The sequence below is a fragment of the Ostrinia furnacalis genome, unplaced genomic scaffold (assembly GCF_004193835.3).
Source record: "Ostrinia furnacalis isolate ACB-3 unplaced genomic scaffold, ASM419383v2 OfSCF2147, whole genome shotgun sequence".
Lineage (NCBI taxonomy): Eukaryota > Metazoa > Arthropoda > Insecta > Lepidoptera > Crambidae > Ostrinia > Ostrinia furnacalis.
The window spans coordinates 65,945-87,650 of NW_021132386.1; the positions used below are offsets into that span (position 1 = coordinate 65,945).

The 21,706-nt window shown below is 48.1% G+C and overlaps 1 protein-coding gene across 21 annotated transcripts in view; it reads right to left on the reverse strand.

The window, feature by feature from the left end:
- Wnk (Wnk kinase) overlaps positions 1-21,706 on the reverse strand; it is a 90,533-nt gene that overhangs the window by 17,154 nt on the left and 51,673 nt on the right. For 12 of the 21 annotated variants that reach the window (XM_028307241.1, XM_028307237.1, XM_028307225.1 and 9 more), the window contains 14 exons: positions 20,017-20,104; positions 19,520-19,620; positions 18,875-19,025; positions 16,913-17,026; positions 14,738-16,511; positions 14,000-14,214; positions 12,554-12,700; positions 11,802-11,997; positions 9,612-9,901; positions 8,131-8,259; positions 7,622-7,675; positions 5,878-6,055; positions 2,707-2,848; positions 817-926 (listed from right to left, as the gene is read on the reverse strand). In XM_028307241.1, coding sequence (XP_028163042.1) covers positions 817-926; positions 2,707-2,848; positions 5,878-6,055; positions 7,622-7,675; positions 8,131-8,259; positions 9,612-9,901; positions 11,802-11,997; positions 12,554-12,700; positions 14,000-14,214; positions 14,738-16,511; positions 16,913-17,026; positions 18,875-19,025; positions 19,520-19,620; positions 20,017-20,104 — 3,689 coding nt within the window. Of the gene's footprint in view, positions 1-816; positions 927-2,706; positions 2,849-4,494; positions 4,664-5,105; positions 5,263-5,877; positions 6,056-7,621; positions 7,676-8,076; positions 8,260-9,611; positions 9,902-11,801; positions 11,998-12,553; positions 12,701-13,999; positions 14,215-14,737; positions 16,512-16,912; positions 17,027-18,361; positions 18,440-18,874; positions 19,026-19,519; positions 19,621-20,016; positions 20,105-21,706 lie in introns of all 21 variants that reach the window. The other 9 variants (XM_028307238.1, XM_028307233.1, XM_028307236.1 and 6 more) reach the window with 8 other exon arrangements.

Consider the following 21,706-nt stretch of genomic DNA (forward strand, 5'->3'; position numbering starts at 1 on the left):
CCCCCCAGGATTTTTGGGGTTTCCTACCGATTGAAAGACAATCGCACCCCCCATCCCCTCGTATCATGACATAGACCGCAGATTTGCCATGCAGATGTGCCAGGGAGTACTAATCTGCGCGACTTGTGTCACCCCCTGATGCTTGGCACCCGGGGCGGACCGCCCCCCCCCCCCTTCCGCCGCTACTGATTACATATAATACTAGCTGCCCGCCCCGGCTTCGCCCGTGGTACTTACGTGTATTATACATATAAACCTTCCTTAAGAATCACTCTATCTATTAAAAAAAAAATAAAAGGTGATTCTACAAGTGTTTTAATTTTGTCAAACTGGTAATGACGTCAATTTTGGGAGAAGGGGGGGGGGGCCATTAAGAAATGACGCTAGGATGATTGTAGGGGGGGGGGGGGTCAAAAATCTGAAAAAATCGATGACGTAATTTATGGACGGCCCCTTAGGACCTATGCTATAGGATATAAATGTTTGTTATATCGTTTTCACAATATTTTTATAAAAAATTCAGCTTGTAAACTGACGCTAAAGTGGGAATTTGAAAACCTGTGTGAACTTATCTTGATAGAATTCTTAAATACTAAACTAATCGCAATATTTTCTCAATTAACTATTTAGACGACGAAATTGCATAACTATTTATGCCTATAACATATTTGTAATATTACTGGTTAATGATTGTAACGAGTTGAAAAAGTACTGTTTTTGCGCCACTAAACGCTCTTAAGTGAAGCAGCAAATCGAATGCACAGCGTTGAATAGAGCTCTGTGATTGGTTCGTGTGTCACCCTGTGCGTCGTGTACCTGGCGGCGCGTTGTTGAGCATGGCGGGATGCAGCGCGAGCTCGGGCGGCGGGAACTGCTGCTGGTTCAGCAGCCCCAGCAGGTTGGGGCCCGTCAGGTTCTGCTGCTGGCTGCAAAGATACGTTACAGGACTTTTAAGGCTTCCACAGACCAAACGCGGGGCAGTAGCAGCGCAGTTTGAATGTGGGCCCGCGAAAATTGTAATACAAGAAACTCTTTGAAGTGTGTCACACTGAACCTGAACGCGGGCCCGCGCTCCTAGTGATGGTCAACTCGAGTACCTAACTCGAGTTAACTCGAGTTGGGCGTAACTCGAGCCCACTCGAGTTGAATTCTCTCTGACTCGAGTTCGTAAACTGTATGGAACCGACAGAAACTGCCGGTTATTGTTGTAGATTTTTGTGTTTTATGTTCTGTTTTTGAAAAATGCCGGGTCCTAAAAGAAAATCTTTAGTTTGGGACGTATTCGAATCGCCGGAGAGTGGACGCGTTGCATGTAAACAGTGTTCAGATTCATTCAAATATAGTGGAAATACGACCACATTATTAAACCACATTAAAAAAAAGCATCCTAATGTTGCCATCGAGGAAAGTCAGAGTTCATTATCAACAATGAAAGTACCTAATATGAGTACTTCGACTGATTCATCGCAGTTACTTGTATTGACAACCACATTGGATGTTGAGCCTCCTCAAAAAAGGTTAAGGCACACTCAAACCCGTCCCTGTGCCAAAAAAAAAATAACGCTAAATTTCTGGTATTAACGCTTTAATTAATTTGATAGTAAAAGATTTGTAGTCATTCAAATAGTGGAAAATTCAGGTCTAATTTTTTTAACTAAGTATTAATGCGAAGCTAAGGGATTAAACTGGTAAAAATAAATAAAAAAAATTCACTTGTCCACCCAGTTAACTCGAGTTACGTAACTCGAGTTCAACCCGAGTTATGTGGATTTTAACTCGGGTTAAATCGAGTTTTATTTTTTACGAGTTGGCCCATCATTACGCGCTCCAACCGCGCCGCACTGCAACTGCCGAACGACAAACGAGGCGGCGCGGGTGCGGGACAGAAGCAGCGCGAACGCGGGCCCGTGCTGTTGTATTACGTTACGTAGTAAAGAATCATGCATGCACGAATCACTGATGGCATAACACACAACAGTTTTTATTTAATTTTATCACAGAGAAGTTAGCAAGGTAGCCAGTTTCTATGTAGTTCCCGCCTGTGGTAGCCGTTTCCACCTTCGGCCTGATCACTTTCCATCAGGTGAGATGCAGGCCAAGAGCTTCCTCGTTGGAATTAAAAAATTGTTTCACCGTCTGTGTGCTGGCTGCAAAGATACGTTACAGCTCTTTTAAGGTCTCAGCATACGTGACTTGCTTTTTATCGTGCCGGACGGAACGGGATGATTTCTTGATCGTTGCATTTAACCGATTCGTTGCGGATGGCACGTTTCAGTGTCATCACTTTTTTGCGTATGGCGTTAGGCACGGATATGAGCCATTTTAAAAACGATGGTAACTCCTTCAATTCAGGTTCAAGGAAATTTTACCCAGAACCAAACTATCTTAATTTTCACGTATATTAAGAAGTACGTAGCCTTCGTTTCTAGTTATTGTAAGATTAAAAAAAATAGGGGTCACCAACCTTCTTTTAAAGTTGCGTTAATTGACATTAAACCATCATGGTAGATCATTTTTGGTAGAAAACTTTAAAAAAAAATCATGGTAACAAATTATTTATTAATGTCCGACCGAATCTGGCGAATTACGAATACCTACTGAGAAATTATACCTAAATATTTCTGACGTCTTTAATCGATCCTCATTCTGCTTTATTTTAATTCAGCTATCAATGCTTTCCAAACTTTATTAGAGGCTAGTGCTCACTTGATGATGTTCTGCTTGAGCAGCATGCGCTGGATGTTATCAGCTTGCGTCGCGTCTGCCGGCGTCAGCCCTGCATGCGGCGTGGGCGCGGGCGCGCGTGGCAGCCCTAGCCCTGCGCTGCTGAGCCCTGACGATGCCAGCCCTGGGGAAAGAATCATTTGTTTCAGGCAAATGAAGTCCACTGCTGGACATAGGCCTCCCCCCTCAAGAATTTCCACAATGCGGTCATCTCATCGTATCGCAAATGGCAATGCCAGATTTTGTATGGAAAGTGGCGTCTTTTTTTTTTCGCGCGGCCATCGACCAAACTTTGTTTTTTGATTACAAAATAGTGTAATAAACCAAACTTACTATGGCATGTATACCTCTAAACTCAGTCTGAACTGAGTTTAATTACGAGCATTAGAAGTTTGATGATTTTCATACTAGATTTGCTTTTTGTGCGCAAGTTTTGTAAGAAATTGCAACAAAATATTGCGCTATTTTTTTATTGCGCTGATTTTGCTCATACTGATGTCTGAGCCTTTAATGGATGGTATTGTTTGTTTACACATACAATCTCACTATTTTGTTGCAATTTCTTACAAAACTTTGCGCGCAAAAAGCAAATCTAGTATGAAAATCATCAAACTTCTAATGCTCGTAACTCAGTTCAGACTGAGTTTAGAGGTATACATGTCATAGTAAGTTTGGTTTATTACACTATTTTGTAATCAAAAAACAAAGTTTGGTCGATGGCCGCGCGAAAAAAAAAAGACGCCAATTTCCGGCATTGTCTTTTTTCACAGACCGGAAGACGTAGTGTGGAGAAGCTTCCCACTAAGTGGACTAACGTTTAGTAAAGGTCGTGAGAAGCACTTGGATGCGGGTAGCGCAGCCCCCCTACCCAAGTGGCAAGACGTGACAGCGGAGCGAAGTAACTACATTAAAAGAAACCTCCGGAGCGACGGAATTTCAAAATTACATCTTTCACGTTTTGCTACTCGCCTAGGGGAGCTGCTATATTCAAAATTTCGGATAGTATTTTTGAGATTAACTTCGTTGGTTATATCAAACATAACGACATAACACGGCCTTAAGGATACCACTGTCGCAGTGCTTACCAGCTGCAGCGAGTCCTGTAGCCAGCCCCACATGGAGCCCTAAGGCTTGCGGCGCGGGCGCAGCCAACGGCGCGGTGGGCAGCAATGGCGGCGCGTCGGTAGCTATCTGCAATGGCGTGCTGAGGCTGCCCAGGGAAGGCTGCAGCGCTGCTTGCAGAAGCGTCGGGTCTATTACCTACGGCTGCGATCCTGTAGCTAGCCCCACATGGAGCCCAAAGGCCTGCGGCGCAGGCGTAGCAAACGACGTGGGGGTCAATAGCGGCGGGACCCCTAAGAATAAGGGATTACCTGCTGCAGCAAGCCCTGTAGCCAGCCCCACATGGAGCCCTAGCATCTACAGCGCGGGCGAAGCGAGCAGCAGCGGCGGTACACTTGAGGATAAAGGACCACTGTCGCAGTGCTTACCGGCTGCAGCGAGCCCTGTAGCCAGCCCGACATGGAGCCCTAACGCTTGCGGTGCAGGCATCAATAATGGTGGGACACCTGACTATAAGGGACCATAGTCTCAGTGCATACCTGCTGCAGCGAGCCTCGTAACCAGCCCGACATGGAGCCCTAACGCTTGCGGTGCCTTGCCTCTTACGCAAAACGAGATGCTAGCAACAGCGACGGTGACAGATAGACCCGAAACTACAATAACAGCGTTCCGAAGTAACCCTAAAGGGACCAAGGTTGCACTGCTTACCAGCTGCAGCGAGTCCCGTAGCCAGCCCCACATGGAGCCCTAAGGCTTGCGGCGCGGGCGCAGCCAACGGCGCGGTGGGCAGCAATGGCGGCGCGTCGGTGGCGATCTGTAGCGGCGTGCTGAGGTTGCCCAGGGAAGGCTGTAAAGCTGCTTGCAGGAGCGTCGGGTCTATTACCTGTGGCTGCGGGCAATATAGCTAGCCCGACGTAGAGCCCTAAGGCCTGCGGCGTGGGCGCAGCGAATGACGTGGGGGTCAATAGCGGCGGGACTCCTATGAATAAGGGACCACTGCCTCTGTGCTAAGCTGCTGTCGCGAGCCCCGTAGCCAGCCGAAGCCCTAGCATCTGCAGCAGCGGCGGCGATACACTTAAGGATAAGGAACCACTGTCGCAGTGCAGCTAGCCCTATAGCCAAGGCCACATGGAACTCTAACGCTTGCAGTGCAGGCGTCAATAATGATTGGACACCTGAGTATAAGGGACCATAGTCTCAGTTCATACCTGCTGCAGCGAGCCCCGTAGCCAGGCCCACATGAAACTCTAACGCTTGCGGTGCAGGCGTCAATAATGATTGGACACCTGAGTATAAGGGACCATAGTCTCAGTGCTTACCAGCTGCTGCGAGTCCTGTAGCCAGCCCCACGTGGAGCCCTAAGGCTTGCGGCGCGGGCGCAGCCAACGGCGCGGTGGGCAGCAATGGCGGCGCGTCGGTGGCGATCTGTAGCGGCGTGCTGAGGTTGCCCAGGGAAGGCTGCAGCGCTGCTTGCAGATGTGTCAAGTCTATTACCTGCAGCCGCGAGCCCTGTAGCCAGTCCCACATGGAGCCCTAAGGCTTGCGGCGCGGGCGCAGCGAGCAGCAGCGGCGCTTGCGGTGCAGGCGTCAATATTGGTGGGACACCTAAGGATAAAGGACCACTATCGCAGTGCTTACTAGCTGCTGCGAGTCCTGTAGCCAGCCCCACATGGAGCCCTAAGGCCTGCGGCGCAGGCGCAGCGAGCGGCAAGACACCTTACGCAAAGCGAGATGCTGGCAACAGCGACGGTGAGAGACAGACCCGAAACTACGTTAACAGCGTTCCGAAGTAACCCTAAAGGGACCAAGGTTGCACTGCTTACCTGCTGCTTGCGAGCCCTGTTGTCAGTCCTACATGGAGCCCTAAGGATTGCAGCGCGGGTGTAGCGAGCAGCAGCGGCGACACACTTAGAGCCTGTCCAGATGACACGATTTTACTCGTGAGTTTCGGAATCGCGCGACAGTGAGATACTGGAAGTTCACACATTCTGTCCACATGCAGTCGTGCGTTTCGCCCAAGAATCTCCATCGCGCGAGTAAAAACGCGTCATCTGGACACGGCCTTAAGGATACCACTGTCGTAGTGCTTACCAGCTGCAGCGAGCCCTGTAGCCAGCCCCACATGGAGCCCTAAGGCTTGCGGCGCGGGCGCAGCGAGTGGCGCCGTGGGCAGCAATGGCGGCGCGTCGGTGGCGATCTGCAGCGGTGTGCTGAGGCTGCCCAGTGAAGGCTGTAAAGCTGCCTGTAGGAGCGTCGGGTCGATTCCCGCCTGGAAATATGATGGATGTTATGAATATTTGCCAAACTGCAGTGACGAAAAAATACAAGTTCAACACTGTTCACAAAAAAGAGCAATTATTTGAAATTTACCACACTGGATGCGTTCTGCGGTCAGGTCAAAATTATCATAAAGATCTGAACGGTCATTAAGGTCTATTCCCACCTCTCGTCGCACCACTGCAATTCTTGTCTAGCCAGAATCTACTTGGACGCCCAACCAATGAAGATCAAGTTTGTCCCGGGGGGAAGTTAACCTGATAGGGTACATTATCAGAAGACGCAACGAACTTAATCAGAAGAACACAGGAACTTAAAAGATCTTTGTGATGGTCTCAAACTGACGAACGAACAAATGCAATGTGTGCATGACACATTTTTTGCGGCGTATTGGTTTTATTTTGATTACTTTGTGTATGTTAATTAAAAGGAAGTAAAATTAAACTGAGCAGTCCCACCCTGTCGCAACAGCGATGCCCATCGCAATGGGACTCCACTCAGCATATGCCGTGGCCCACGATGGGGAAGGCCACGACACTGGTTTTCAGTGTGCCCCATGGCGAGTGGAAGTCACGGACAATAACCTAAACTGCATATCAACAAGACCGTGTTACCAGCGGGAACTGATGCGGCAGCAACGGCACGCTTGGGTGCACAGCTCCCGGCTCCTGGGAATTCGGCCGGGGTTGCGCGGCGCGGGCTGCGCCGGGCACATTCTTGAAAGCTTGCAGCCACTAAGGCCCTTTTCACACGTCCCGGTTGCCGGCTAACCGGCGCCGGTGAAGGTTATGGGCATGCCGGATTAATTACGCCGGAACATGTGAAAGCTACGTACCACGCCCATACACTTCACCACCGGATACCCGGCGCCGGTTAGCCGGCAACCGGGACGTGTGAAAAGGGCCTAAGACTGTCTTGTCATGAATGTCTGTGATGAACCAAGTTCATACCTGCGGAAACTGAAGCGGCAACAACGGCACGCTCGGGTGCACAGCACCCGCGTGCGCGTTCTTGAAAGCTTGCAGCCGCCTCCGCCTCTGTGGTCTAGTGGTAAGACCACCTGCGTCAGACGCAAAGGACCCGGGTTCGATTCCCAGTGGGGGCAGATTTTTCTGTTCGGTTCGGTTGGTGGTAGGGCTCGTTCTAAGTCCGCCTGGCTAGCTACCACCATCTTACCTAAGTCTGTCGCCATAACAACAATGTTAACAGCATTGTTGTGTTCCGGCAGTCAGAGGTAAGATAGCCAGTTCCTCCGTGGTTGAGGATTTCGGGTGAAGCTCGCTTCCACCTTCGGCCTGATCGTCACTTACCATCAGGTGAGATACAGGCCAAGAGCTTCCTCGTTGTGGATAAAAAAATAAAAAAAGGCCTCTAAGACTGTCTTGTCATAATGAACCAAGTTGTTACCTGTGGGAACTGATGCGGCAACAGCGGCACGCTCGGGTGCACAGCTCCCGGCTCCTGGGAGTCCGGCCGGGGCTGTGCGGGCTGCGGCGGGTACATTCTCGAAAGCTGGCAGCCTCTAAGACTGTCTTGTCATGATGAACCAAGTTGCTACCTGCGGAAACTGATGCGGCAACAACGGCACGCTCGGGTGCACGGCTCCCGGCTCCTGGGAATCCGGCCGGGGCTGTGCAGGCGCCGCCGCCTCTGTGGTCTAGTGGTAAGACCACCTGCGTCAGACGCAGAGGTCCCGGGTTCGATTCCCAGTGGGAGCAGATTTTTCTGTTCGGTTCGGTTGGTGGTAGGGCTCGTTCTAAGTCCGCCTGGCTAGCTACCACCATCTCACCTAAGTCTGTCGCTATAACAACAATGTTAACAGCATTGTTGTGTTCCGGCAGTCAGAGGTAAGATAGCCAGTTCCTCCGTGGTTGAGGATTCCGGGTGAAGCTCGCTTCCACCTTCGGCCTGATCGTCACTTACCATCAGGTGAGATACAGGCCAAGAGCTTCCTCGTTGTGGATAAAAAAATAAAAAAAAGCCTCTAACAGTCATGATGAACCAAGTTCATACCTGCGGAAACTGATGCGGCAACAACGGCACGCTCGGGTGCACAGCTCCCGGCTCCTGGGAGTCCGGCCGGGGCTGCGCAGGCGCCGCCGGGACGGGCGCGGGTTGCGGCGGGGGCGGGGCCTCGGCCACGGTCTGGGTGGCCTGAGCCGGTGCTGGGTACTGGTGGGTTGGCACGCGGCTTTCCTGGACCACGATAAGGTTACATTGTGGAATGTTTAATATTATGTGGTTTAACTAAATGTATGGAAGTTGGAAATATTGAATTTTCGGATAGATCCAGTTTATTTTGTAACCTATAATTGGTACCGTTGGATAGAGCTCGTGAAGGACTTTCAGGATCAGTAACCAGTTTTTAGATATCTTGTATAGTTTAGAAATAATCGAGTGAGATCACTTATCGTTTCCACCCTGTACAACGATAAAAAAACAAATCTAAGGTACGATACGGATACAAACTATACAGGTTCGGCCCTAATAATATCTTTTTCGTAGACCTTAGACAGGATCACAACTTCAGCTAACGCCACAAACCTCCCAACCCCAATTGACACTAAAGGAAAAGTTGCAGCTGGAAATTGATAAGAGTATGAAATGCCCAGATCCTGAAGTACAACTACAAAGTGAATCGGGCTTGACAAATAGTATCAGACGTGAAATGAGCCTGTTTGAAAATGGCGGAGTTCATGGATGGAAATTACTTAGAATTAGCATATAAGTATCTATTTTATACCTCCAACGAGTGTAGAACCCGAGCAAGCGTTTTCAGCTGCTGCTTTTGTTGGAAATAAATTACGAAGCAGGCTATATTGGATGCTTTGACATTTCTAAGATTCTATTTCCGAAATTCTAAATAGTGCTTTTGATTTGTATATATTTTTTTTATTTTAGTATAATAATACTAAAATAAAAAAAATTGCAATAGCAAATAACAATATTTAAAACATCTTTTGAGAAATTATACCTTAAGTTTTTTTTATTAGAACCCAATTCCCACATAAGGCTGATTCCGCGTGATCCCGGGATAGTCCCGGGATCCCGGGATTACCCAGATAAAATCCCGTAATCCCGGGATTGAAAAACATGCTCGGGATTGTATTCTCTAAATGGGTCTCATATAAATATCACGCGGTCCTCACGCGCCTCATTTTTGTTTTAATGTAGTTTTTCAGTTATTGAAAGACAATGGGTGCGTTTGACGGAATAAAGCGCTTATAAGCAAAATAGCGTACGCTACGGCAGTTTTCGGCAAGACGCTACGATTTGCTAACTTCAATAGTAGTATAGTGACGTACTTCATTCATTTTTTTTAGCAGTGACAGCACTTACCGCTTCACGATCACCATTTTGCTTATAAGCGCTTCTTAGTGCTATTTTCGCGACGACAACAACTACCACAATGACAAAATCAATCCGTCAAACTTCATCAATCCTAAAATTTACATCAATATTTGTACCTATAAGAACAAACTCCATTTTAGAACTAAGAATACGCAAGCAGTATTTAGAATCATATCCTCCATACATCAATATAATACCTGTGGCACAACTTGCGCGACAGCCGCCGTAACCGGCGCCGCCGACGTCACAGCGGGCGGCGACGTCACCGCAGCGGTAGCTACCGACGTGGCCGTAACCGCTGACGTCACGTCCTCCCTCCTCTCCTCCCTCCCCTCGTCCTCCGCCTCCTCCCCGCGGTCCACGACGGGGCTGACTAGAAATCTGGAGATCTTCCGCGTGGGCTTCTGACTTTTTTTCTCGCCGTTCTGAGACTCTGTGCTGCCGGAACGCTCCGGCGCCATTGACCCGCCGTCGGATTGATTTGAACCTGGAGTAAAATTATTATTAGGAAGTGTTGAAGTGTAAACCATGGCGAAATACGGTTATCAAAACCAAGTCGTTGCCAAAACAAAAGGAGAAGATTGTATTAACCGTTGTCTCCTGTCTGTTCTGGTGAATGGTTGTCAAAGTTAATCATCATTTATCATCATCTTTTCAGCCACTCGTCATCGCCGAGGACGTACACGGCTGAACATAGGCCGCCCCCCAATGATTTCCATATCGCCCAGCAGCCTGCATCCAGCGCCTTCCTGCTACCTCATGCGCTGCGTTTTTCTGTACGTGACCTCCACTCCAGAACCTTGCTGCTCCATCGGCATGTCATCCCCATCTCGGAGATCCGTAAACGAAATAAAGTCACTGACATGGCCCGACGGATTAGCAAGCTGAAGTGGCAATGGGCAGGGCACATTTCTTCTTTACATAGCGAATATTTTTACAATGGGTGAAGAATACGAACACGTACGTCACTAGCGAGTAAGTGAGTTCGTGAATTCCTTGTGGTGGTTTTCCATGCCTACTCTGGGAGATGAATGATGGCTCGGGCAGGTCGTAGGCGAGCTCGGCGGGATGTTGTCACCAGGTACCTATGGACGAGGCGGTGCTGGTCTTGCGGCTGGCTCGCGGCGCGGGCGCGGGCAGGTCGTAGGCGAGCTCGGCGGGATGTTGTCGCCAGGTACCTATGGACGAGGCGGTGCTGGTCTTGCGGCTGGCTCGCGGCGCGGGCGCGGGCAGGTCGTAGGCGAGCTCGGCGGGATGTTGTCACCAGGTACCTATGGACGAGGCGGTGCTGGTCTTGCGGCTGGCTCGCGGCGCGGGCGCGGGCAGGTCGTAGGCGAGCTCGGCGGGATGTTGTCGCCAGGTACCTATGGACGAGGCGGTGCTGGTCTTGCGGCTGGCTCGCGGCGCGGGCGCGGGCAGGTCGTAGGCGAGCTCGGCGGGATGTTGTCACCAGGTACCTATGGACGAGGCGGTGCTGGTCTTGCGGCTGGCTCGCGGCGCGGGCGCGGGCAGGTCGTAGGCGAGCTCGGCGGGATGTTGTCGCCAGGTACCTATGGACGAGGCGGTGCTGGTCTTGCGGCTGGCTCGCGGCGCGGGCGCGGGCAGGTCGTAGGCGAGCTCGGCGGGATGTTGTCACCAGGTACCTATGGACGAGGCGGTGCTGGTCTTGCGGCTGGCTCGCGGCGCGGGCGCGGGCAGGTCGTAGGCGAGCTCGGCGGGATGTTGTCGCCAGGTACCTATGGACGAGGCGGTGCTGGTCTTGCGGCTGGCTCGCGGCGCGGGCGCGGGCAGGTCGTAGGCGAGCTCGGCGGGATGTTGTCACCAGGTACCTATGGACGAGGCGGTGCTGGTCTTGCGGCTGGCTCGCGGCGCGGGCGCGGGCAGGTCGTAGGCGAGCTCGGCGGGATGTTGTCACCAGGTACCTATGGACGAGGCGGTGCTGGTCTTGCGGCTGGCTCGCGGCGCGGGCGCGGGCAGGTCGTAGGCGAGCTCGGCGGGATGTTGTCACCAGGTACCTATGGACGAGGCGGTGCTGGTCTTGCGGCTGGCTCGCGGCGCGGGCGCGGGCAGGTCGTAGGCGAGCTCGGCGGGATGTTGTCACCAGGTACCTATGGACGAGGCGGTGCTGGTCTTGCGGCTGGCTCGCGGCGCGGGCGCGGGCAGGTCGTAGGCGAGCTCGGCGGGATGTTGTCACCAGGTACCTATGGACGAGGCGGTGCTGGTCTTGCGGCTGGCTCGCGGCGCGGGCGCGGGCAGGTCGTAGGCGAGCTCGGCGGGATGTTGTCACCAGGTACCTATGGACGAGGCGGTGCTGGTCTTGCGGCTGGCTCGCGGCGCGGGCGCGGGCAGGTCGTAGGCGAGCTCGGCGGGATGTTGTCACCAGGTACCTATGGACGAGGCGGTGCTGGTCTTGCGGCTGGCTCGCGGCGCGGGCGCGGGCGCGGGCTCGGGCTCGGGCAGGTCGTAGGCGAGCTCGGCGGCGATGTTGTCGTGGCTGGCGGTGGGCGTGGTGCACTCCGAGTTGTCCTGGTTGGAGTCCGTCAGGTTTTCTTCACGCTCCGTCGTCTCCGAGTCGTAGTCAGTCTGCTTGGAAGGAGTGAGTGATTAGTTTATTTTATCCTTACGTTTGAGTGGGTTTCTACCGTTCTTGCAATAAAGGTCATAGATTTCTGTGTTCCGTTACTGTGGACCTCATAAGAGTCAAGGTCACCCAAATGGACCGTGCTGTGATCAGAATTTCTCTACGGGATCGAATCAGAAGTAAAGAGACCCAAAGAAGAACCAAAGTAACCTACAAAGCCGGCATGACTACAAATTGCAAGCATATAGCTCCACCTTCGGCCTGATCATCACTTACCATCAGGTGAGATACAGGCCAAGAGCTTCCTCGTAGTGGATAAAAAAAATTTAGCTTATAAAATCAATGGCAGTTGGGGCGGAAAAGGTCACCCAAGTGACCACGGTCCGGAAAAAGCAATGTGGGAAGGCCTTTGTGGTCTTGTGGATCGACGACAAGGAGGTGCCTAAATACGGACAACGCAAGATCGGTCATTGTAAAAATCTTCAGGGAAGGCTTTTGTTCAAGTGGGCATATGATCTCCATGATCACTCCAAGTCGTTACATTGTCGATGATGTTACCTTGTCTATGGTAAGCCGCAACGCGGAGTGGTGCTGGTGGTTGAGCACGGGCGTAACTCCTGGCTCGGCCTGCAGCTGGCCCACGATGTCCCGGATTAGTTCCGTGAACACTGAGCTCTGCCACTCTGGTAGTAAGTTGTTTGACACCTGTGGAATAAAGGATGAGGCTTAATTAGTTAGAGGTATAAGGCTTGATTTTCTCCTACGCTGCAAAAGGCGCGCAAGTCGTACGAATCAGCAGCTATAAACGAACCGCTGACGTCAGCATTAAGTGCATTTCAGTCAACCGGTATAATTAATTGCCCAAGTAATTGGGCAAGTCAGAAGGACCTAAGGCATATTTTCTAATTAGATCCTGGTGCTTCGTCACCTCGCCAAAGTGGAAGTCGAAGGAAACTGTAAAATTCCGGACAAATCCTTCACTATCAGTCTCTCCTGTAACCTAACCCCTACTCGGCATGTCTATAATAATAATAATAATAATAATAATTTATTCATTAAAATAAGAACATTATAAGAACTTATTATGCTAGAGTTTACATATAGTTCAATAGTCTTTTGTAGCCTGAACTAGGTTAAAAACCTGTGTTTCAGGCGAAAAAAGATCACACGTAAAATAGTAATTAAGTAATAATTAAATAAATTAACAATTTGCTATATTATATAAAATTTTTTTTAAGAATACTTAGGTTAAAACTTAGATTACATAGGTACTACAAGTAGCTCCTCGGTTAAGTCATATGTCAAACATTGAAGATACTTAAATACGGCTATTTTACAGTTATATAAATTTAGGGCATATATGTTAAGAGTCTTATTTAATTTATTGTATGATCGGCGTAAGCTCACTACACTCACTAGTTGCTAGCTGCCTCCTTGGTCGCTAATTTCCGCTGTATATTTCCGAATACGCTCAGTTTAGGAAGCTTGTCTTGAGGGCGGGTCGCACGGACCCAGCTACAAGGTACACTCACCAGGTTGCTGGTTATCTCCTCGGGGTTGACGTCGGTGACGTTGAACTTGAAGGTGACGGTCTTGGACATTTATTTATTTATTTATTTATAATCTGCTTGAAGGCTTACAGAAAGTCCAACGCGCCAACAAGTTATACAATACAGATAGTTTATAATATCAATTTCAATATGGACATGGACTCGAGCTGACGTTCCACCACGCTGGCCTCCTCGCTAACTTCCAACACGCTCAGTTTGGGCAGCTTGTCTTGAGGACGGGTCGCATGGACCCAGCTATGAGCTACACTCACCAGGTTGCTGGCTATCTCCTCTGGATTGACGTCGGTGACGTTGAACTTGAAGGTGACGGTCTTGGACTTGGATTCTAACTGGCACTCCACCACGCGAGGCCTCCTTGCCAACTTCCAACACGCTCAGTTTAGGAAGCTTGTCTTGTGGGCGGGTCGCGTGGACCCAGCTATAAGCTACTCACCAGGTTGCTGGCTATCTCCTCGGGGTTGACGTCGGTGACGTTGAACTTGAAGGTGACGGTCTTGGACTTGGACTCGAGCTGACATTCCACAACGCTCGCCTCTTCACTGACTTCCAAAACGCTCAGTTTCGGCAGCTTGTCTTTCTCGCGTGAGCGTTTTTTGGAACCCCGCGATTTTTTCTCGCTGGTGATGGGAGAAGGTATCGCGGTGCCTACTGGAATTGTAAAGAAGATATTTTAAGAAGGGAATACAATCAGCAATTTGCTTGTAGCTACAGGCATTTAAATATGATAAATAAATAGATGATTACAATATGAAAAATGGGAATCATGCCGTAGTTACTGGCGTTCAGTGGCCTCTAGAAATCGCGTCAACCAGGATAAGAATAGACTAAGGAAATCGTAACTTTACATTTGACAAAAAAATACACTTGCGAGCAAAAGTATGGAATCACCCTACTTGTTCCGAGGGATAGTAAGAACTAAATGACTAATAGAAGATAAATAAAAATGGTACCATTTTACAGTTAATGTTTTATACTTTAAATTGATACTATAGATAGATACATACATATTCATTCAGTTCTTAAGATGGCTCGAAACCAAACACAACGGCGTGATTCCATACTTTTGCTCGTAAGTATAGATAAAAAAGCATATAAATTGTTAATTTTGTTTGAGAATGCTTGCTACAACATACAACAGAACTGTCACTAAAAAAAAAATAACAAGACTCACCTTCCTGCGTTTCCGCTTGTTTCTCCTCAACCGAACTAAGCTCTGGATGCCTGATGGCCTCCTGGTGCGTGGCCCCCGACGGGAACTCACTAAGCGGCGTCAGGAACTGTTCCTTCTGCCCCCCGTTGCTATGGTAACCGTTCTCGGTCTGCTCCGCATTCAGGTTGAGTTGTTCTGGCACCGGTTGCGGTAAGGATGTCGGGACTTGGGGCACAGTGTTTATTTGCTGAGGGAACTGAGCCGTTTGGACTGGCTGCTGAACTGTGGACTGAGGTAGAGACTGTATAGGAGCGGATATCTGCTGAGGAACTGATTGCATAGGCTGGGGGACAGATTGCACGGGTTGAGGGATAGAGTGCGCTACGGATTGAGGAATAGACTGAACCGGTTGAGGTAAGGATTGCGCCGGTTGCGGGACAGAGGATAGAGGTTGAGGCGCCGGCTGAGGAAGCGATTGAGGCACGGAGGCGACGGGTTGAGGCATCGACTGCACCGGCTGAGCTACCGACTGTACCGCCAGCTGAGAAACATCCTGTTGAATTGACTGCGGAATATTCTGAGCAACCGGCTGCGGGACTGACGACTCCACCTGGTACTGCATATTCTGGAGAATTTGCTGTACCGGCTGGCTCTGAGCCTGCTGGTACATCTGCAGAGGATTCGCTGTGTAGTTCTGCACAGGCGTGCCTTCATGACTAGATATCTGCCTCTCGTTCTGTTGAACCACGCTAAAGTTCTGCGCCATCATATTGTGAGGCAGCGATTGGCCTTGCAGCGCGTGAAGTTGCTGATGATAGTTATGATCTTCCGACTGCTGTTTGTGGATCTGATTCTGCAGGTTTTGGTACTGTATCTGATCTATTGACATCTGCGGTTGTAAAGGAACTTTCTGCTGCTGCTGTTGTTGTTGTTGTTGCTGCTGTTGATACTGGTCTTGGACCATTTGGTTTTGAATTTGCTGGTCGTAGACATCAGCGGAACTGATCTGACTCTGCTCTGAACCCTGGCGGTGGTAGACAGGCCTCTGAGCTCGGAGAATCTCCTCAACCTTCTGCTGGTGTTGCCCCACTATTTGCTGTTGTTGAGCGAATAAAGCCAGATTTTGCTGATCAATAAAGTTTTGCTGCGACTGAAGTTGCAACTCCTGCTGAGCCAAATACTGCTGCTGTTGGAGATTTCTGATGTGCTGCGGAGATAGAGTCTGGCCAGGCATCTGTAGCGGCTGTTGGGTCAGCATTTGTTGTTGGAGGACTAGTTGCTGCTGGGCCAACATCTGCTTTTGGATATTCAGCTGCTGTTGAGCTTGAGACAGCTGCTGTTGAGCCTGTGCCACTTGTTGCTGTTGGGCCAAAAGAGTGGGGTCTACGGCCGTTAATATGGGCTGCATATACTGCTGGCTCTGCTGCAGCATCTGAACGTTTTGCTGCTGTATTTGGGCACCTATTAAGTTCTGCATCTTCTGCTTCATTTCCTCCTGCTGCTGATCTACGTTTTCCGTTTGCTGAACCATCTGGGCTTGCTGTTGCTGCGGTTGCTGAGCTTCAGACTCTGATTCTTTCCTTGGCTGAAGGTTGTCGGGCCTGTGTATGATTTGCGTGAGGATGTTCTGGAGGTTCTGAAGGGAAGGGTCGAGGATCTGGCCCGTGACGAGGTTCTGTGGCGCGGCCATCATGTTCTCCTGGTTGAGTTGCTCTTCTAACTGTTTCTGCTGAATGGCGGCCGCTTGCTGAGCGATTATGTTCTGTTGCTGCTGAATTATTTGTTGCTGGAGCACCTGGAATAAACATCACCATTTCAGCCACAGGGCATCCACTGCTTAACATAGGCCTCCCCCAATGCTTTCCATGTTGATCGATTGTTTGGAATAGACATATTAGTAAATATTTTTTCAATAAATAGTGGACAGAGGTATCATGATGACCTATGACAGCAAATCAGATCCAGGAGTCAACAGATTATGAAATAGTCATTAAAATTTCTTACAGATTAGAGTCGCCTGGGCAGTCCGATTTTTTTCAAGTTGTTTATTTACGATCACGAAATGTTATTTTAGCTAAACTATTGTTCCAAAAGGTTGTTAGGAAAAAAAGCCTAAGAAAAATTACATGACTCCTTGTGAAATACAAGGCTTCGTGAAGCCGTTAGGTAGATCCTAGATGTAGGTAAACACTCTACCTGCTGCTGATCGTTGATCTGCTGTTGCTGCTGCTGAGGCACGCTGCTGTCCAGCATGCCCTGCTGCTGCTGCTCCAGCATCTGGTGGTTCAGGAGGTTCTGCTCCATCATTACCTGAAAACGACATAATTAAACTTAGACATAAGTTGAAAGACGTAGCGTGGGCAGGCCTCCTACTAGGTCAGTGGTTCTTAACCGGTGGTCCGCGGACCACTGGTGATCCCTGGAGGCATTCCTAGTGGTCCACGAAGACATCGTAATAAACAAGTGACGTGACGTGATGAGTAGAGTCAACACAACGTAAACGCAGACCTCCCCTTTCATAGGATTTTGAAAAAACATAGTGGTCCCTGACAAGACAGAAATTTGGTAAAATGGTCCCTCGTGACATAAAGGTTAAGAACCACTGTACTTGGTGGACCGACGATCTGGTAAAGGTCGTGAGAAGAGCCTGGATGCGGACAGCGCAGGATCGTGCATTGTGGAAAACTTTGAAGGAGGCCTTTGTCCAGCAGTGGAAGTCATTTGGCTGAAACGAACGATGGATATAGGAAATAAACCAAGGCGCCTGTGAGTTATGTGGGGCTTTCCCAGTAATATGGGCAATGCCCATCCACTATGCACCTGCAGGTATCTTACAGAGCATATTGGAACGGAACTATGTACCAAATAAAGTCCAAGACTACAAGGCTTCTTTCTAGATTTCAAGAAGAGAGCGCATCTTCACATTAAAGGCCAGCAACGCAACTGTAACGCCCCTGGGACTGCGGGTGTCTATGGACGACGGCAATCACATACCACTAGGTGATCCGTCTGCTCTTTTGCTTCCTGTCACATAATAAAGGCCTTCTAGTCTACGACTACGACCTACTGCTACTGTCGACAGTAGTGTAGGGACTCTAATGTTCTTCTGATTAATTTCGTTACACTTAAACTTCCCTGGTTGGGTATTCATTGGCGATCAAGCTGTAGATCCTGGCTACACAGGAGTTGCAGCGGTGGAAATGAGATGCGAATAAAAAAAGACTAGTAGGCTTCTTGCCTTCTAGTGTAGGGACATGACGTCGTCAACGAACTGACATATACGCCCGTATTCACAAACGATTTGAAGCAGCAAATCGAACGCAAAGCGTTGAATAGAGCTCTGTGATTGGTTCGTGTGTCACCCTATGCGTCCACGCGCACTGTGAGACCTACATACATAGTAATACATAGTAAGACATCTTCTTCTTTTCGTGTCGACAACAAACCTACACAGTGTCAGCCCAAAACTCCGCCACAAGAGTGGCGTTGTCAGCAGCACTCATCAAATTCTCCTGAGTGCAGTTGCTTGGGCACTCAGGGCACGACATCAGGTGCTTCACCGACTGGGGAACAGTGTTCCCTAGTCGATAGTAAGACATAGCAATGTTAGTGAATTCGGGCGACAGCATCCGAAGACCATCTGACCTGCTGCTGGATGCCGCAGTAGTGCGGAGACATTCGCGCCTGCATGAGCTGGTGTTGCAGCAACTGCATGGCGGTCTCCTCGTTGTTCAGCTGGAACTGGTGCTGGAGCATGTCTTCTAGTGTAGGGACATGACGACGTCAGCCAACTGACATATACGCCCGTATTCACAAACGATTTGATGCAGCAAATCGAACGCAAAGCGTTGAATAGAGCTTTGATTGGTTCGTGTGTCACCCTATGCGTATACGCGCACTGTGAGACCTACATACATAGTAATACATAGTAAGACATCTTCTTCTTTTCGTGTCGACAACAAACCTACACAGTGTCAGCCCAAAACTCCACCACAAGAGTGGCGTTGTCAGTAGCACTCATCAAATCCTCCTGAGTGCAGTTATTGCTTGGGCACTTAGGGCACGACATCCTGGGGAACAGTGTTCCCCAGTCGATAGTAAGACATAGTAATGTATGTATGTGAATACGGGCGACAGCATCCGAAGACCTGGACTGACCTGCTGCTGGATGCCGCAGTAGTGCGGAGACATTCGCGCCTGCATGAGCTGGTGTTGCAGTAACTGCATGGCGGTCTCCTCGTTGTTCAGCTGGAACTGGTGCTGCAGCAGCTGCTGTTGCGCCTGCAAGATTTGGGACTGTTGGTCTAGCCTGCAAATTGTATAAAAGTACGTTAGTTTGCAAATTGGGGAGGGTTACCAACCCCTGCCGATTGCTAACTTCCCAATCGAGCCTACCTCTTCATCACTCATCAAATTATGTGGATAAATGAAAGAATACATAAACGAACGACCATAGCTCAAGATTTATTTGCCACAATATAGGTCGCGCAACGAGAGTTGAGTCTATCAATACAGGCAAAGATTTGTAACTGTATACGCCGTTTGCATTTTCTTGCAGAATCGGACTGACAATTGCTTTCTGTCTCGCTTGCAGATATTTAACTAGAGAACAAGAGCGAGGTAGCAAGTGTAGATGTTAATTTAAACGTGTAATGTGTTGTTTGTGTTCTGTATTCAAATATTACATCAGTGAGAGTACATGTTCGCCTCAACTTTCGTTGAGCGACCTATACACTACTTTTGATAAATAGTCGTGTGTCTCATCCATTACTGTAATACGTTGAAGTTTTAGTGAATACGTACTGTACACTGGCTAGCGTCGGTTGTGGTCCCACGCCGTTCAGGAGTCCAGAGTTCACCTGGTCCACCGGGCCTACCTGCTGTTGGTTTTGGATCATCTTCACCTGTTAAATAATTGTAATTTGTTAAAAGCTTTATAATATATATTAAAAACTAGCAAAAAATAGTGTAGCCTTCAAGGAAAAAGAAGTATTGCCGCGAGCTCAATAAAATTTTACTTCGTACAATATTCGGAAATCCAGCTTTTCAATACAAATTAAGATCAATTTGTGAGTTTTGTTTTTGGCCCATTTTACGCGTTATAATACGAATTTATTTATCCCGTCAGATTATGTTCCAACATACGTTCTAATGTGACAATTTTCATTTTATTTTCTTGATGTTGTTTTGTGTCGCTGACTAAAACATTTCCTTCTCCTATTATTTGTTTTTAACCAACCTTTTTAATTCGATATGAATAAAATGGACACTTGACTATTTTATTAATAATTAATTAGTACCTGCATCAGTTGTTGTTCCAGCAACAGGTTCTGCTCATTGAGCAGGTCCTGGTTAAACAGCATCTGTGCTTTCTTCTCACTCCTCTCCCTGGAACAAGAACATGCATTCATTTTACTAATGTCAGAGTCATATCATATCGTCAACGCAAAAATTTCTGAAAAACTAAGAAAGTACTTTTGAATATTCGTTATTCGTTAATTCGTAAATAAAGTGAAGTTTTAAAATGTGTTTCTTGATTAAATAGCACACTACGCCGCGTTTACCCAATGATACACTAGAAAAATGCTGAGCGCTACAAAGAAAAAACCCACATTGATAAAGAATGGATTCTAAATGTCCTCGTCTCATCGTAAATTACAGTGTATGAGGTATATTCGGGGCATACCTCGTACTTTCCACATTTGTATGACACTGTAAAAGATTCCACAAACGTATTTCAAACAAACGGCTTTCCTATGCACGCCACGTAAGTCGACTCTTAACTTCGAACGCCTCCTATGTTCTTCTGATTAATTTGGTTGCGGGTCTAATAACAGTTTAGCTTTCCTCCAGGATAAATCTGGCCTTCACTAGTTGGGTTATAGGCGGTCAAGCTGGGAAATGTAGGCTCTTGTAAAATAAGTTTCCATAAAACTGTCCTACCACTACTTCAGGGCAATAATATAGAACTGAAAACAACGCGCGAAAGTGTGGTGTAATTAAATACCTATCCGTAAATTAGCAGACTGACATTGAATAACCCAACCGTTACAAGGTAAATATGTACGAACATTATTATTTTCCCTTTCGTTTGTTTTAATTTGCAAAAACTATGGCGTGCGGAGCATAATAGTTTTTATTTTACTTGTATTGCGTGCGGTTTTCATGTGCATGGTGATATCTTAATTTTCAATATCTTTTTAAGCTATTGAAACAACTTTTAAATGTAATTAATAAAAATAACGGTCAAAAATATAATTTCCATCACCAGAACAATATTTACAAAGCATAAACTTATAAACGATTCCACGTGTGCTTATAACTGTTTCATAACAACTTCAAAAGGTCGCACATAACAATGTAATTAGCAAAATTACTTACAATACATAATACGTGACCTACATTAACCTTGGGAATGAAAACTTTAATGTATATTAAGTGGCACAGATCGTCGGAGCACGCGAGGCCGATGTCTACTGCCTGCCTGCAGCTATTGGTTATTTACTTGCCCACGGTTGCTATGGCAACGGACTTAAGGATCTGCCACACTGAATGCGTTCTGTGCGCTTATTTCCAAAGGTCTCAGACTCTATTGTTCTTCTTTTGCCACCGGATCAATGAAATTTTAAAGTATACTAAGAAAATGCTTTTATTATTAACCAGCTTTTGCCCGCGGCTTCACCCGCGTGCAATTTAGTTTGTTAATCTGGGTTACAAAAAATAATACTGTAAAGTTTCAACAAAATCCGTTCAGTAGTTTTTGCGTGAAAGAGTAATAAACATCCAGACATCCAACCAAACTTTCGCATTTATAATATTAGTAGGATGTCGTGGAACTCGTGGACCCGTTGGGAATCAATGTCTGAACTTACATTTTTTTAAAACAATAGATAATAGATCTGTGGACCTTTGGGAATAAGCCGTTCTGCGGTCAGCGGTCAGGTCAAAGTAAACGCAGCCCGCATTAGGTATGAACAGCATTGACGGTCT